General features: G+C 47.8%; 1 protein-coding gene across 1 annotated transcript in view; it reads left to right on the top strand.

The window, feature by feature from the left end:
- Positions 1-1,274: 1,274 nt before the first annotated feature.
- The window catches only part of LOC116523244 (lysosomal acid glucosylceramidase-like), a gene marked incomplete at its 5' end in the record, with an annotated part of 12,703 nt that continues 1,357 nt past the window's right edge, over positions 1,275-12,620 (top strand). Inside the window, 8 exon segments of the mRNA XM_032238336.1 lie at positions 1,275-1,494; positions 2,480-2,629; positions 5,036-5,169; positions 6,562-6,734; positions 7,885-8,122; positions 9,960-10,184; positions 10,274-10,437; positions 12,112-12,228. Coding sequence (XP_032094227.1) covers positions 1,275-1,494; positions 2,480-2,629; positions 5,036-5,169; positions 6,562-6,734; positions 7,885-8,122; positions 9,960-10,184; positions 10,274-10,437; positions 12,112-12,228 — 1,421 coding nt within the window.

Raw genomic sequence — 12,620 nt, 5'->3', positions numbered from 1 at the left:
GCGATGTCTCGTGGGGGCCTTCAGATTTTCTTTGTCTCTTTGTGGCTACTCCAGCTGAGCTGCTCCCCGACGGGTAAGTGTGTAAAATCAAGCGTCAGCAAGTGTCGACAAGCCCCGTGTGTTGCCTTGCACAATTCCTTCCCTTGCAAAATGTGCCTTAAAGCTGGGATTACAACTAAATATTCGGTTTTGCAAATGACTGAGATTAAGTAATCTGGAAGAGAGCCTCCATGTTTAGAAGCAGTCTAACTGTCTTCTAGAGAACTTCCTGGCTAACGCTCCTGCAGGGGCAAGGTAATAAATGAACACTGTCTAGTTCTAGGGATGAAGGTTTAGGAGCCAGGCGCCGGGGAGTTTAAGCCCTACCCTAGGCACTATGGAAGCTGGTTGGGTGATTTGGGGCCAATCACTATGAGGCTCTGAGTTCTAGTCTCGACTTAGGGAGAAAAATTGGCTGGGCAAACTTTGGGCCAATAACCAGGAGACGGGGAGTTCTAGTGTCTCCTTAGGCATGAACACCGACTAGGTGACTTTGGGCCAATCACCAGGAGACAGGGAGTTCTAGTTCTGCTTGGCATCTTGAGAATGGAGCAGAAAAACAGAAGAAAATGTGCAAGAAAATATAAAGACTGGTTTCCTGCACCTTTATCAAGTCAATTTCTTTCTTTCTCTTCCTTCCTTCCTCTCTTCCTTTTTCTTTTTTCTTTCTCTTCCCTTTCTTCTTCTTTCTCTTCCTTTTCTTCCTTCCTTCTCCCTCCTTCCCCTCCAATTCCCTTCCTTTTCTCTTCCTTTCTTCCATCTTACCTTCCTGCCCATCCTTTCCTTCCCTTTTCCTTCCTTCTTTCCTTCTTCTTTCTCTTCCTTTTCTTCCTTTCTTCCTTTTTTCCTTCCTTCTCTTTCCTTCCTTTTTTCTTTGTTTCCTTCCTTCCTTCTTCTTCCTCTTCCTTTTCCTTTTCTTCCATCTTTCCTTGCTGCCCATCCCTTCCTTCCTTCTTTCCTTCTTCCTCTTCTTTTTCTTCTTCTTTCTCTTCCTATTCTTCCTTCCTTTCTTCTCCTTCCTTCCTTCCTTCTCTTCTTTTTTTTCTTCTTTCTCTTCCTATTCTTCCTTCCTTTCTTCTCTTTCCTTCCTTCCTTTTCTTTTTCTTTCTTCTTCTTTCTCTTCCTATTCTTCCTTCCTTCCTTTCTTATCTTTCCTTCCTTCCTTCTCTTCTTTTTCTTCTTCTTTCTCTTCCTATTCTTTCTTCCTTTCTTCTCTTTCCTTCCTTCCTTTTCTTTTCCGTTCTTCTTCTTTCTTCTGCACAGGTGGACGCCCATGTTCTCCCAGAAATTTTGGGCATGGCTCCTTGGTGTGTGAATGCGGGGCTGATTATTGTGATACTTTGGAGCCCCTCACTCTCCCTGAATCGGGGTCTTATGTGAAGTACGAAAGCAATAAAGCCGGACGCCGTGTGGAGCGCAGCGAGGGCCTCCTGGTGGATAATCCTTCCGAGAACGGTGAGGCTGGATTAGATCCCCAAGTATGCTTTTACCCCAAAGAATCCAGGACAACATGACATCTAGTAGGCTTTCCCTTCCTTTTATCCCCATAAGAACCCTGCGAGGTAGGCCTGGATGTCTCAATGCCCAGTTCTCGACTGAGGGCTAATTTGGTCTAGTGATTAAGGCATCAGGCTTGAAACCAGGAGACTGTGAGTTGTAGTCCCACCTTAGCCATGAAAGCCAGCTGGGTGACTTTGGGCCAATCACCAGGAGAGTGGGAGTTCTAGTCCCGCCTTAGGCATGAAAGCCAGCTGGGTGACTTTGGGCCGATCACCAAGAGACTGGGAGTTCTAGTCCCACCTTAGGGACAAAAGCCAGCTGGGTGACTTTGGGCCAATCACCAGGAGACTGGGAGTTCTAGTCCCACCTTAGGCATGAAAGCCAGCTGGGTGACTTTGGGCCAATCACCAGGAAATTGGGAGTTCTAGTCCCACCTTAGCCATGAAAGCCGGCTGGGTGACTTTGGGCCAATCACCAGGAGACTGGGAGTTCTAGTTCCGGCCTTAGACCAGAAATCCAGTTGGGTGAACTTTGGGCCAAGATTGAAAAGTTTGGAAAACTTTTCATACCCAACAAATCTCCTACATATTCCTTAATAGAGAGAATCCCACCCACCAGTTGATTGATTTATGAAAGTATTGAGCCACCCCCCCCCCTCACTACTCAAATCGGCTTGTAACCACCTCCACCAGATGCTAGACCAGTCTGGTTTTATAATCCGGTTTGAATCTGGAGCGAAGGAATGGCGCGTGGGTGCCAACACAGAATCCACAAGCCATTCGCTAAACAAGTCCAGCCTGTTAGGCGAAGGTGGCAACGTTTGCCAATCAGGTGGGCGTTCGAGAGAACAGTAAGAGCCATCCTTTATAAAACTGGGTGGTGGTGATTTTGTTTTGTTTTTGAAAAAAATCCCTACCTCTCCTTTCCTTCCTTCGACTAGATAATCTGGTTTTGAAACTGAAGACGTCGCAGAAGTATCAAAAGATCAAAGGCTTCGGAGGGGCCCTGACGGATTCGGCGGCTATCAATATCCTGAATTTGTCGCCCAAAACTCAGAGAAACCTGCTCAAATCTTATTTCTCCAGCGAAGGTCAATTTTATCGACTCGCGTATATATTTATTAATTCATTTTGGGGGGTAAGCAGAGTCCTGGTCCCGAGGAAAACCCCTTTTATTAAATGAATGTGAATTCCTCTCATTCGCATTCAGCCAAGCAAACAGTCTTTCAAAGGAGTATTTCTGGCCACAGACCTTATCTGTCTTGGAAAGCTGGCATGTCGATATTTTCCCAAATGCGGGGCTGCAGAAGGCAAGATTCACAGGGCACAGAGTCTCTGAGATTCCCGGACAGATCTTCACACTCCTGAAAGGAATGAATGAATGAACCAACAAATTGTTTCCTGTAAAAGCCCACTCCTCTTTCTCTCCTCTTTTATTTCCTCTGGAAGTGTTTCCTGTGGATTGTGGTCTGTGTTTGTGTTCGTGTGAGAGAGGGGGGGGGGGACGGAGAGGATGGGAGGGAGAGAAAGAGAGAGGGGGCGAGGGAGAGAGAGAGAGGGAGAGAGAGAGAGAGGAGGAGGGAGAGAAGGAGAAAGAGAGAGAGAAGAGAGTCACGAACCAATGAAGAGAACTAACGGCCTCCTGCAAACTCCACTCCCCTGTCGCTCCTCTTTTATTCCCTCTGGGAGGGGCCATTCACCGTCCCCCTGTGGCCTTCCTCCCAAGTCGACCCCTGTTCTTTAGCTCTTCCCTTCCTCCCGCAACTCTGCACATGCGGACACTGGGAACAGGCTCCAGCTGTTCTTCTGTCTCACTGATGTCTGACTCCGAAGGCAGCTGAGAACTGTCGGACGGCCCTGGCCCCCTCTCTGCCTCCGACACAGAGCCCTCCTCCGAGCCTTCCCCAGACTCCAGGACTGGCCCAGGTTCCTCCCCAACCCTCCTCACTCTCTGAATTGGCTGCCAGCTCTGCCGGCAGGCCACAAGTGTGGGCCACCCGTCTTACCATGAGTACAACATCAAATGGAATAGCCAGGGTTTGTTTATTTTTATTATGCATTCCCACCGTGGATTCAGCAATTCCTTGCATAACCCCAGTTTAAATAATGCCATTTAAGCATTCCGTGTGGGCAGGACAGCACCCAAAGGGAGTTTCTTGGTGTGGCTGACAATTCCCAGCACGTTGTCCCTTTTTCGCCTGGGCGTCGTCGAGACACCAAGTCTACAGCTGAGTCCTCCATTTATGACCACCGTGGGTTATCTATTGCCAAGCAAGACAGTTAAAGTGAACTGACAATCTTTTTTTTTTTGTTGGGACTTACGTCTAAGGTGCTTCCCCCCCCCAGTGCCGTAGTAATGTTGAACGGTCACTAAATGGAAGTTGTAAATCAAGGACTACCTGTAGAAGGTTGCTGGCCATGGTCCTGAAAGCCAAGCCAAGTCCCTATTGGCTGAATGTAGAGGCGTTGTCCAAGGTGCTGAAATCAATCAATCATAATAGAATAGAGTAGAATTGGAATAAAGAATAGAATAGAAAAGAATAGAATTGAATATAGAATAGGAAATAAGAATACAATAGAATAGAATTGGAATAAAGAATAGAATATAGAATAGGAAATAAGAATAGAATAGAATTGGAATAAAGCATGGAATAGAATAGAATTGGAATAAAGCATAGAATAGAATTGGAATAAAGGCCACCGCACCACTGGAATAAAGAATAGAATAGAGTAGAATTGGAATAAAAATAGAACAGAATAGAATAGAATTGGAATAAAGAATAGAACAGAACAGAATAGAGTAGAATTGGAATAAAGAATAGAATAGAGTAGAATTGGAATAAAGAATAGAATAGAACAGAACAGAGTATGGAATAAAGAATAGAATAGAATAGAATAGAATAGAATAGAATGGAATATGGAGTATAGAATAGAATAGAGTAGAATATGGAATAAAGAATAGAACAGAATGGAATATGGAATAAAGAATAGAATAGAGTAGAATAGAATATGGAATAAAGAATAGAACAGAATAGAATAGAATAGAATAGAATAGAATAGAATATGGAATATAGAATAGAATAGATGGAATAAAGAATAGAATAGAGTAGAATTGGAATAAAGAATAGAAGAGAATAGAATAGAATAGAATTGGAATAAAGAATAGAAGAGAATAGAATTGGAATAAAGCATAGAATAGAACATAATAGAGTAGAATTGGAATAAAGAACAGAATAGAGTAGAGTAGAATTGGAATAAAGAATAGAATAGAACCTTTGAGGTTTTTCTGCCCGGGTGTAAAATCTTGCTTTTTCTCCACGCGAATCACCGAATCCTTCCCTCGTATTCCCCTCCTCTGCTGCACGGACTACAGCTCCCATCCTCCCTCCCTCTGGGGGGGTCTAGCTTGGCTGACGAGGGGGAATTCAGCCATTTGGGGGCTTAAAGCCCCCCCACCCCCAATTTCCAAATCCTCTGTTGTTGTTGTTTTAACGCAGGCATTGAGTATACCCTGATCCGGGTGCCCATGGCGAGCTGCGACTTCTCCGTCAGGCTGTACACTTACGCCGACGTGGAGAACGATTTCGAGCTGAAGAACTTCAGCCTGACGGACGAAGACGTCAAAATGAAGGTGGGTCACGGACCGTCGCCAGAGAAAAAAATAAGAATATCGAGATGCTCGCAGTCCGGGTTTTGTCTTGTCTTTGAGTCCCAGTGGTGGGCTTCAAATTTTTTTAGAACCTCTTCTGTAGGCGTGGCCTGCTTTGTGGGAGTGGCTTGCTGGCCATGTGACCCGGTGGGAGTGTCTTGCCAGTCATGTGACCGGGTGGGAGTGGCTTGCTGGCCATGTGACCGAGTGGAAGTGGCTTGCCAGCCAGGTGACCGGGTGGGCATGGCCAACTTGTAAAATGTGGTGAAACTCACTTAACAACGCTCTTGCTTAGCAACCAAAATGTTGGCTCAGGAACTCTGGCATTGAAGCAGGCAAGTCTTAAAGCTGTCAATTACAAGACCCTTGCACCCCTAACCCTTTAGGAAAAAAAAACCCAGGAGTGTTCAAATTTGACAGCTTTAAGACTTGCGGACTTCATCTCCCAGAATTCCTCCTCCAGTCATATTGGCTCAGAAACACTGGCATTGAAGTGTGCAAGTTTTAAAGCTGTCAAGTTACAAGACCCTTGCACCCCTAACCCTTTAGAAAAAAACCCGGCGGGTGTTCAAACTTGACAGCTTTAAGACTTGTGGACTTCAACTCCCAGAATTCCTCTTCTCGCTCTCCATCTTGATGATGTGTGGACGGGTGGGGGGGGAGGGAGCTGGAACCGGGTCTAAATGGCACGGTACATTTGTGGAACCTCTCTATAGAAGAGGTTAGAACTGGCAGGAACCCACCTGTGGTTTTGACCCAGCGTAGCAGAAACAAGAAATGGGCTCCGTGTCCCCAAAATTCCCCTTTTTATTTATCTCCTGTCAATGAATGGCATTCACACACACCAAAAAGTCCAGGCATTAGTCCTTCAAAGAGTTAACTGCAGTAACAGACTTTATCAGTTTCTCACAAGGCCGTGGGCTCCCAGCCGAAAGGCGAAACACCATTGAACAAAATCTTCAGAAGACGAACTGTTGTCTCCCTACGACACCCACTCCTTCTATTGATTCCCCAGCCAGCATCCGCATATGCCTTGCTTCCCGAGTTGGCTCCTTGTCCTCCGCTGGTCCTCCTCTCCTAACAGCTTCTGTTAGCAATTATATTCATCAGATATATTCTCAACCTGCCCGAGAGAGAGAGGGAGAAATAGCTGCCTCTAGATTCGAACTCGCAGCCTGCCAATTGTGAGTCGAGAGCCTGACCTCTAGGCCACCGCACCACTCCCATCTTGGCGTGATTCCAAATTATGTTTCGGTATCGCCCCCTACGATCTACCCCAATCAGGTCCCACGCAGGCGGAAGTGTTTGGCTGAAGGGCTCTGCTGTGTTAAATGTTATTTTTTCAGTTTGATACGCTCTCTCCCCGCGCATTAGATCCCGATTTTGCAACAAGCCCAAGCCGTCGCCCCACGACCCCTGTTGCTCTACGCCAGTCCCTGGACCTCACCCGTCTGGATGAAAACCAACGGCGCCATGACGGGCCGTGGTACCCTGAAGGGTCAACCGGGTGACAGATATCACAAGACCTGGGCGAACTATTTCATCAGGTAATGTGCGTGTGAGTTTGAGACCACAAAACAACACTTTGGGGGAATCGATCGGAGTAGAGCTGGAAGGGGCCTTGGAGGTCTTCTAGTCCAAACCCCCTGCTCAGGAAGGGAGGAAGATGGAAGGGAGGGAGGAGAAAGAGGGAGGGATAGAGGAAAGAAGGACGATGGGAGAGAGGCAGGTGAAGAGAAAGAGGAAGGAAGGTGAGAGAGGTGGAAGAAAGGAGGGAGGAGAATAGAGGGTGGAGAGAGGGAGGGAGAAAAGTAAGGAAGGAAGATGGAAGAGAGGCAGGGAGGAGAAAGGAGGAAGGAAGGGCGAGAGATGGAAGAAAGGGAGGAGGAGGAATAGAGGGAGAGAAGGAAGGAAGGAAGATGGGAGAGAGGCAGGGAGGAGAAAGAGGACAGGAGAGAGATGGAAGAAAGGGAGGGAGGAGAAATAGAGGGAGGAGAGGGAGGGAGAGAAAGTAAGGAAGATGGAAGAGAGGCAGGGAGGAGAAAGAGGGAGGAAGAAAGGGAGATGGAAGAAAGGGAGGGAGGAGAGAGGGAGTGAGAGAGGAAGAAAAGTTGGAGGAAGGAAGAAAATGAGGGAGGTAGAAAGGATATAAGAAGGAAAATAGAAGAGGGAGGGAGATGGAAGAGAGGGAGGAGAAAGAGGAGGGCGAAAAGAAGGAAGAGATGGAAGAAAGGGAGGAGAAATAGGAGGAGAGAGGGATGAGAGAGAAGGAAGGAAAGTTGGAGGAAGGCAGGACAGAAGAGGGAGGGTGAAAGGAAATAAGGAAGGAGGGAAGACAGGAAGGCAGAGGAAGGAGAAAGAGGGAAAAGAAGGAAGGAAACATTTCAAATTAAAGATCTGGTAACGGGGAAGGAAGAAAGGATGGATGGAAGGAAGGGGCAGGAGGACTGTATCCCAAATGGCCTTCCAATCTCTCCTTTAAAACCTCCTTAAAGTACCCCACAACTTCTAGTGGCAAGCTGTTCCACGGGTTACATTGTCTGCCCAGGAAATTTCTTCGTAGTTCGAAGTTGCTTCTCTCCTCGGTTCGCTTCCATCCGTTGCTCGGGGAATAGCTTGACTCCCTCTTCTTTGGGGCAGCCCCTCAAGGACCGGCGCAATAATTTCACCCACCCCTTTTCTCTTCCGCCAACCGAGATTCCTGGACGAATACGCCAAGTACAACCTGACCTTCTGGGCCATAACGGCCGGCAATGAGCCCACGGCCGGCGACATCATCTTCTACCCTTTCCAATGCCTCGGATTCTCCCCCGAGCACCAGCGGGATTTTATTGCGGAGGACCTGGGCCCGGCCTTGGCCAACAGCAGCTACAAGGGCATCGAGCTCATCATTCTGGACGACCAGAGAGTGATGTTGCCTTACTGGGCAGAAGTGGTAAGCTGGCCACCCCCAGGGATGGAATTTAAGCGGAGTTCCTCCTCCTTTTCCTCTTCTTCCTTTTCCTCTTCTTCCTCCTTTTCCTCTTTCCCTTCCTCCTCTTTTCCCCCTCTTCCTCTTCTTCTCACTCCTCTTCCTCCCTCCTCCTCTTCCTCTCCTCCACCTTCTTCCTCTTCTCTTCTTCCTCCTTTTCCTCTTCTTCCTTATACTCTTCCCTTCCTCTTCTTCCTCTTCCTCTCCTCCTCTTCCTCCTTTCCTCTTCTTCCTCCTTTTCCTCTTCTTCCCTTCCTCTTTTCCCCTCTTCCTCTTCTCACTCCTCTTCCTCCCTCCTCCTCCTTTTCCTCTTCCTCCTTTTCCTCTTTCTCTTCTTCTTTTTCCTCCTCCTCTTCCTTCCTCCTCCTCCTCCTCCCCTTCCTTTCCCCCCCTCCTCTTCTTCTCACTCCTCTTCCTCCTCCCTCCTCTTCTTCCTCCTTTTCCTCTTCCTCTTTTCCTCCTTCTTCCTCTTCCTCCCTTTCCTCTTCCTTCTTCCTCTTCTTCCTCCCCCCTCTTCCTTTTCTTCCCCTTCTTCCTCCCTCCTCCTCCTCTACTTCCTCCTCCTCTTCTTCCTCCTCCTCCTCCTTTTCCTCTTCTTCCTCCTCTTCCTCTTCCTTCTTCGTCTTCCTCCCTCCTCCTCCTTTTCCTCTTCCTCTTCTTCCTCCTCCTCCTTTTCCTCCTGCAAACCCCACTCCCTTCCAGCATTGATGTTGTTATCTAGTTGGGTCACGAAACGCCTGCAAGGAAACAACCAAACTCAGAAGGCATCAAGGACCCCACAGTCCTTCTCTCTTCTTCTTCTTCCTCCTCCTCCTCCCCCCTACACACTCCCTCCCTTCCAGCACTGATGATGTTCCCTAGCTGGGTCATGAAATGCCTGCAAAAAAACAACCAAGCTCAGAGAGCACCAAGGATCCCACAGTCCTCCTCCTCCTTAGCAGACCCCACTTCGAGTCTAGCACTGATGATGTTACCTAGTTTGGTCATGAAACGTCTGTAAGTAAACAACCAACCTCAGAGCTACTGTATGTAAACAAGGGAGCAAATCACACTCCTTTCCAGCACTGATGATGTTCCCTAGTTGGTGGTTCTTTTTCTTCCTCCTCTTCCTCCTCCTCCATTCTAGCCCTGATAATGTTCCCTAGTTGGTGGTGGTTGTTGCTCCTTTCCTCTTCTCCTTCTCTTCCTCTATCACCTCTCCCCTTTCTTTCTTTCTTTCTCTTCCTTTTCTTCTTCCTTTTTCTCTTCCTCTCCTCTTCCCCTTCTCTTCCTCCATCACCTCTCCTCCTTCTTTCTTTCTTTTTTTCTTCTTCCTCCTCCTCCTCCTATCTCTTCTTCTTCTTCATCATCTCTTCTTCTTCTTCTTCTTCCTCCTCCTCCTCCTCCTCCTCCTTCTTATCTCCTCCTCCATTCTAGCCCTGATAATGTTCCCTAGTTGGTGGTTCTTCTTCTTCTTTCTTCTTCTTCTCCTCCTCCTCTTCCGTCTCCTCCTCCATTCTAGCCCCGATAATGTTACCTAGTTGGGTCACAAAATGCCTGCCAGAAAACCGCCAGAGACCCCCCACCACCCCCACCAAAAAAATCCCCGTGGTTTCCTAACTTTCCTTCCCATCAAGGCGGTCAGAAATTCTGGGATTTCTTGCTAGCCAACCTAAGGGGAACCATCATCGTCGGGGACCGTCATCAGTGTCCAGGTTGGCTGGGATAAGTGGAGGGCAGAGAGACGATGTTGTTTCGACTATCCGCCTGTCGTGCACGACCCCAGGAAAATAACCCTTCGCATCTCGACTTATTTCTCCAGGTTCTGAAGGACCCCAAGGCCACCCAATACATCAACGGGATCGGCATCCACTGGTACCTGGACTTCTTGGCCCCCATCGACTTGACGCTGTCCATCACCCATCACCTCTTCCCCAACTATTACCTCATCTCCACCGAGGCCTCGACGGGCTCCTATTTTTGGGAGCCCCGGGTGGTGCTGGGGGGCTGGGATCGCGGCAGCAAGTACAGCCACAGCATCTTGACGGTAAGGCGGGGACCGTCGTCGGTGTCCAGGTTGGCTGGGAGAAGCGGAGGGCAGAGAGACGACGTCATTTCGACTCTCCTTCTCCGCAGAATCTCAACAATTACGTCACCGGGTGGACGGACTGGAATCTCGTGTTGGACATGGAAGGGGGCCCCAACTGGAGCAAAAACTACGTGGACAGCCCGGTGATTGTGGATAAGGAGAAGGACGTCTTTTACAAACAGCCTATGTTCTACCACATGGCCCATTTCAGGTGAGCTCCGGTTCCGCTTCTTATTTTTTCCCGTTTCTGCATTTCTATTTGTGTATTTATTACTACGGCAAATCCAGGCAGCATCCTAAAAAGCACAGAGGCACCGCCCTGCCAATCAAAAGGGCGTCTGGTCAAGGCTGTGGTTTTTCCCACTTGCAATGGATGGTTGTGAAGGTTGGAGCATAAGGAAGGCCGAGCGCCAAAGAACGGAGGCCTTTGAACTCTGGTGCTGGAGAAGAAGACTCCTGCATTGAGTCCCTTGGACTGCAAGGCCATCCAACCGGTCAGTCCTAGAGGAGATCCACCCTGGCTGCTCTTTAGAAGGCCAGATCCTGAAGAGGAAACTCAAATGCTTTGGCCACCTGATGAGAAGGAAGAAGGACTCCCTGGAGAAGAGCTTCATGCTGGGAAGGATGGAGGGCAAAAGAAGAAGAAGGGGATTTCTTCTATCTATCTGTCTGTCTGACTGCCTACCTATCTATCAACTTAATCTACCTACCTATATATTATCTATCACCTATCTATCTATCCATCACCTACCTACCTACCTACCCATCCATCATCCATCTATCTATCTATCTATCTATCTATCTATCTATCTATCTATCTATCTATCATCTATCAACTATCATCTATTTATCAATCTATCAATCTATCACCTATCAATCTATCTATCCATCATCTATCATCTATCTATCATCTATCAATCTATCTATCTATATCTATCTATCTATCAATCATCTATCAATCTATTATCTATCAACTATCTATCAATCAATCTATCAATCTATTATCTATCAACTATCTATCAATCAATTATCTATCTATTATCTATCAACTATCTATCATCTATTTATCAATCTATCACCTATCAATCTGTCATCTATCATCTATCTATCAACTATCTATCAATCTATCATCTATCTATCAACTATCTATCTATCTATCTATCTATCAATCATCTATCTATTATCTATCAACTATCAATCAATCTATGTATCTATGTATCTATCTATCTATCTATCTATCTATCTATCTATCTATCTATCTATCTATCTATCTATCTCCCGCGAGTCCCTTGGACTGCAAGGCCATCCAATCGGTCAGTCCTAGAGGAGATCCACCCTGGCTGCTCTTTAGAAGGCCAGATCCTGAAAGGCCACCTAATGAGAAGGAAGAAGGACCCCCTGGAGAAGAGCCTCATGCTGGGAATGAAGGAGTGCAGAAGAAGAAGGGGACGGCAGAGAAGGAAGTGGCTGAATGGAGTCACCGAAGCAGCCGGCTTGAGCTTAAATGAACTCCGGGAGATGGGGGAGGATAGGAAGGCCTGGAGGAACGTGGTCCAGAGGGTCGGACAGGACTTTGCAACTAACAACAAATTATTCGATATACTCTCTATTTCTCTACTATCTGTGTTTCTTCGTCTAGGTTTATATACTTCCATTTCTACATTTCTATACCTCTATATCAGGGGTGGGTTTTGGCCGCCGTTTTCCATGGGCGTGGCTTGGGGGGCGTGGCAGGGGGCCTTTCCTGGCCACGCCCACCACCCATTCCCTCCCCACTCTGGGGCCAGCCAGGCAGGGGTGGCATTTGCCAGTACTCAAAAGTATCCGTTACCGGTTCTCCGGAACCTGCTGAATGTCCCACTTCGGTGCCTCTTTCCCCACGCAGCAAATTCCTCCCGGAGGGAACTCAGCGGATCGAGATCCAGAAAAGCAGCTCCTGCGATTTGGAGTTCTCCGCCTTCCTCCGCCCGGATGGCTCGGCCGCTGTGGTGGTCTTGAACAGGTGAGTGGGCAGGTAATGGGGCCGTCACGGCAGGGACATTTGGGGTGCAAACGGCGCCCTCGAAACGGGAGGCGGCCGAGGCGGAGGAGAATATTTGTAGCTCACAGTGTGTGTGTCCTGGGTGCTTTCTGAACTTGGTGGATTTCTCGAAGACGTTTCGAGACCCTTTTAGGTGACATCATCAGTGCTGGGGGATGTCAGCTACTTTGGGCAATGAAATGTCTGCAAGAAAACCACCAAGCGCAGAGTGGATTGAGGGGCCCATGGTCTTCCTCCTCTTCCATTTTCTCCCTCAGTTCCTTCTCCTTCATCCTCCCCATCCTCCTCTTCCTTCTCCTTTTCTTCCTCCTTCCAATTCTGCTATTCTGCTTGAGTAGGGGGCTGGACTAGAA

This window comes from Thamnophis elegans, unplaced genomic scaffold (genome assembly GCF_009769535.1).
Source record: "Thamnophis elegans isolate rThaEle1 unplaced genomic scaffold, rThaEle1.pri scaffold_123_arrow_ctg1, whole genome shotgun sequence".
Taxonomy (NCBI): domain Eukaryota; kingdom Metazoa; phylum Chordata; class Lepidosauria; order Squamata; family Colubridae; genus Thamnophis; species Thamnophis elegans.
Note: the sequence above shows the minus strand (reverse complement) of the source record. Positions and strands in the feature narration are given on the sequence as shown.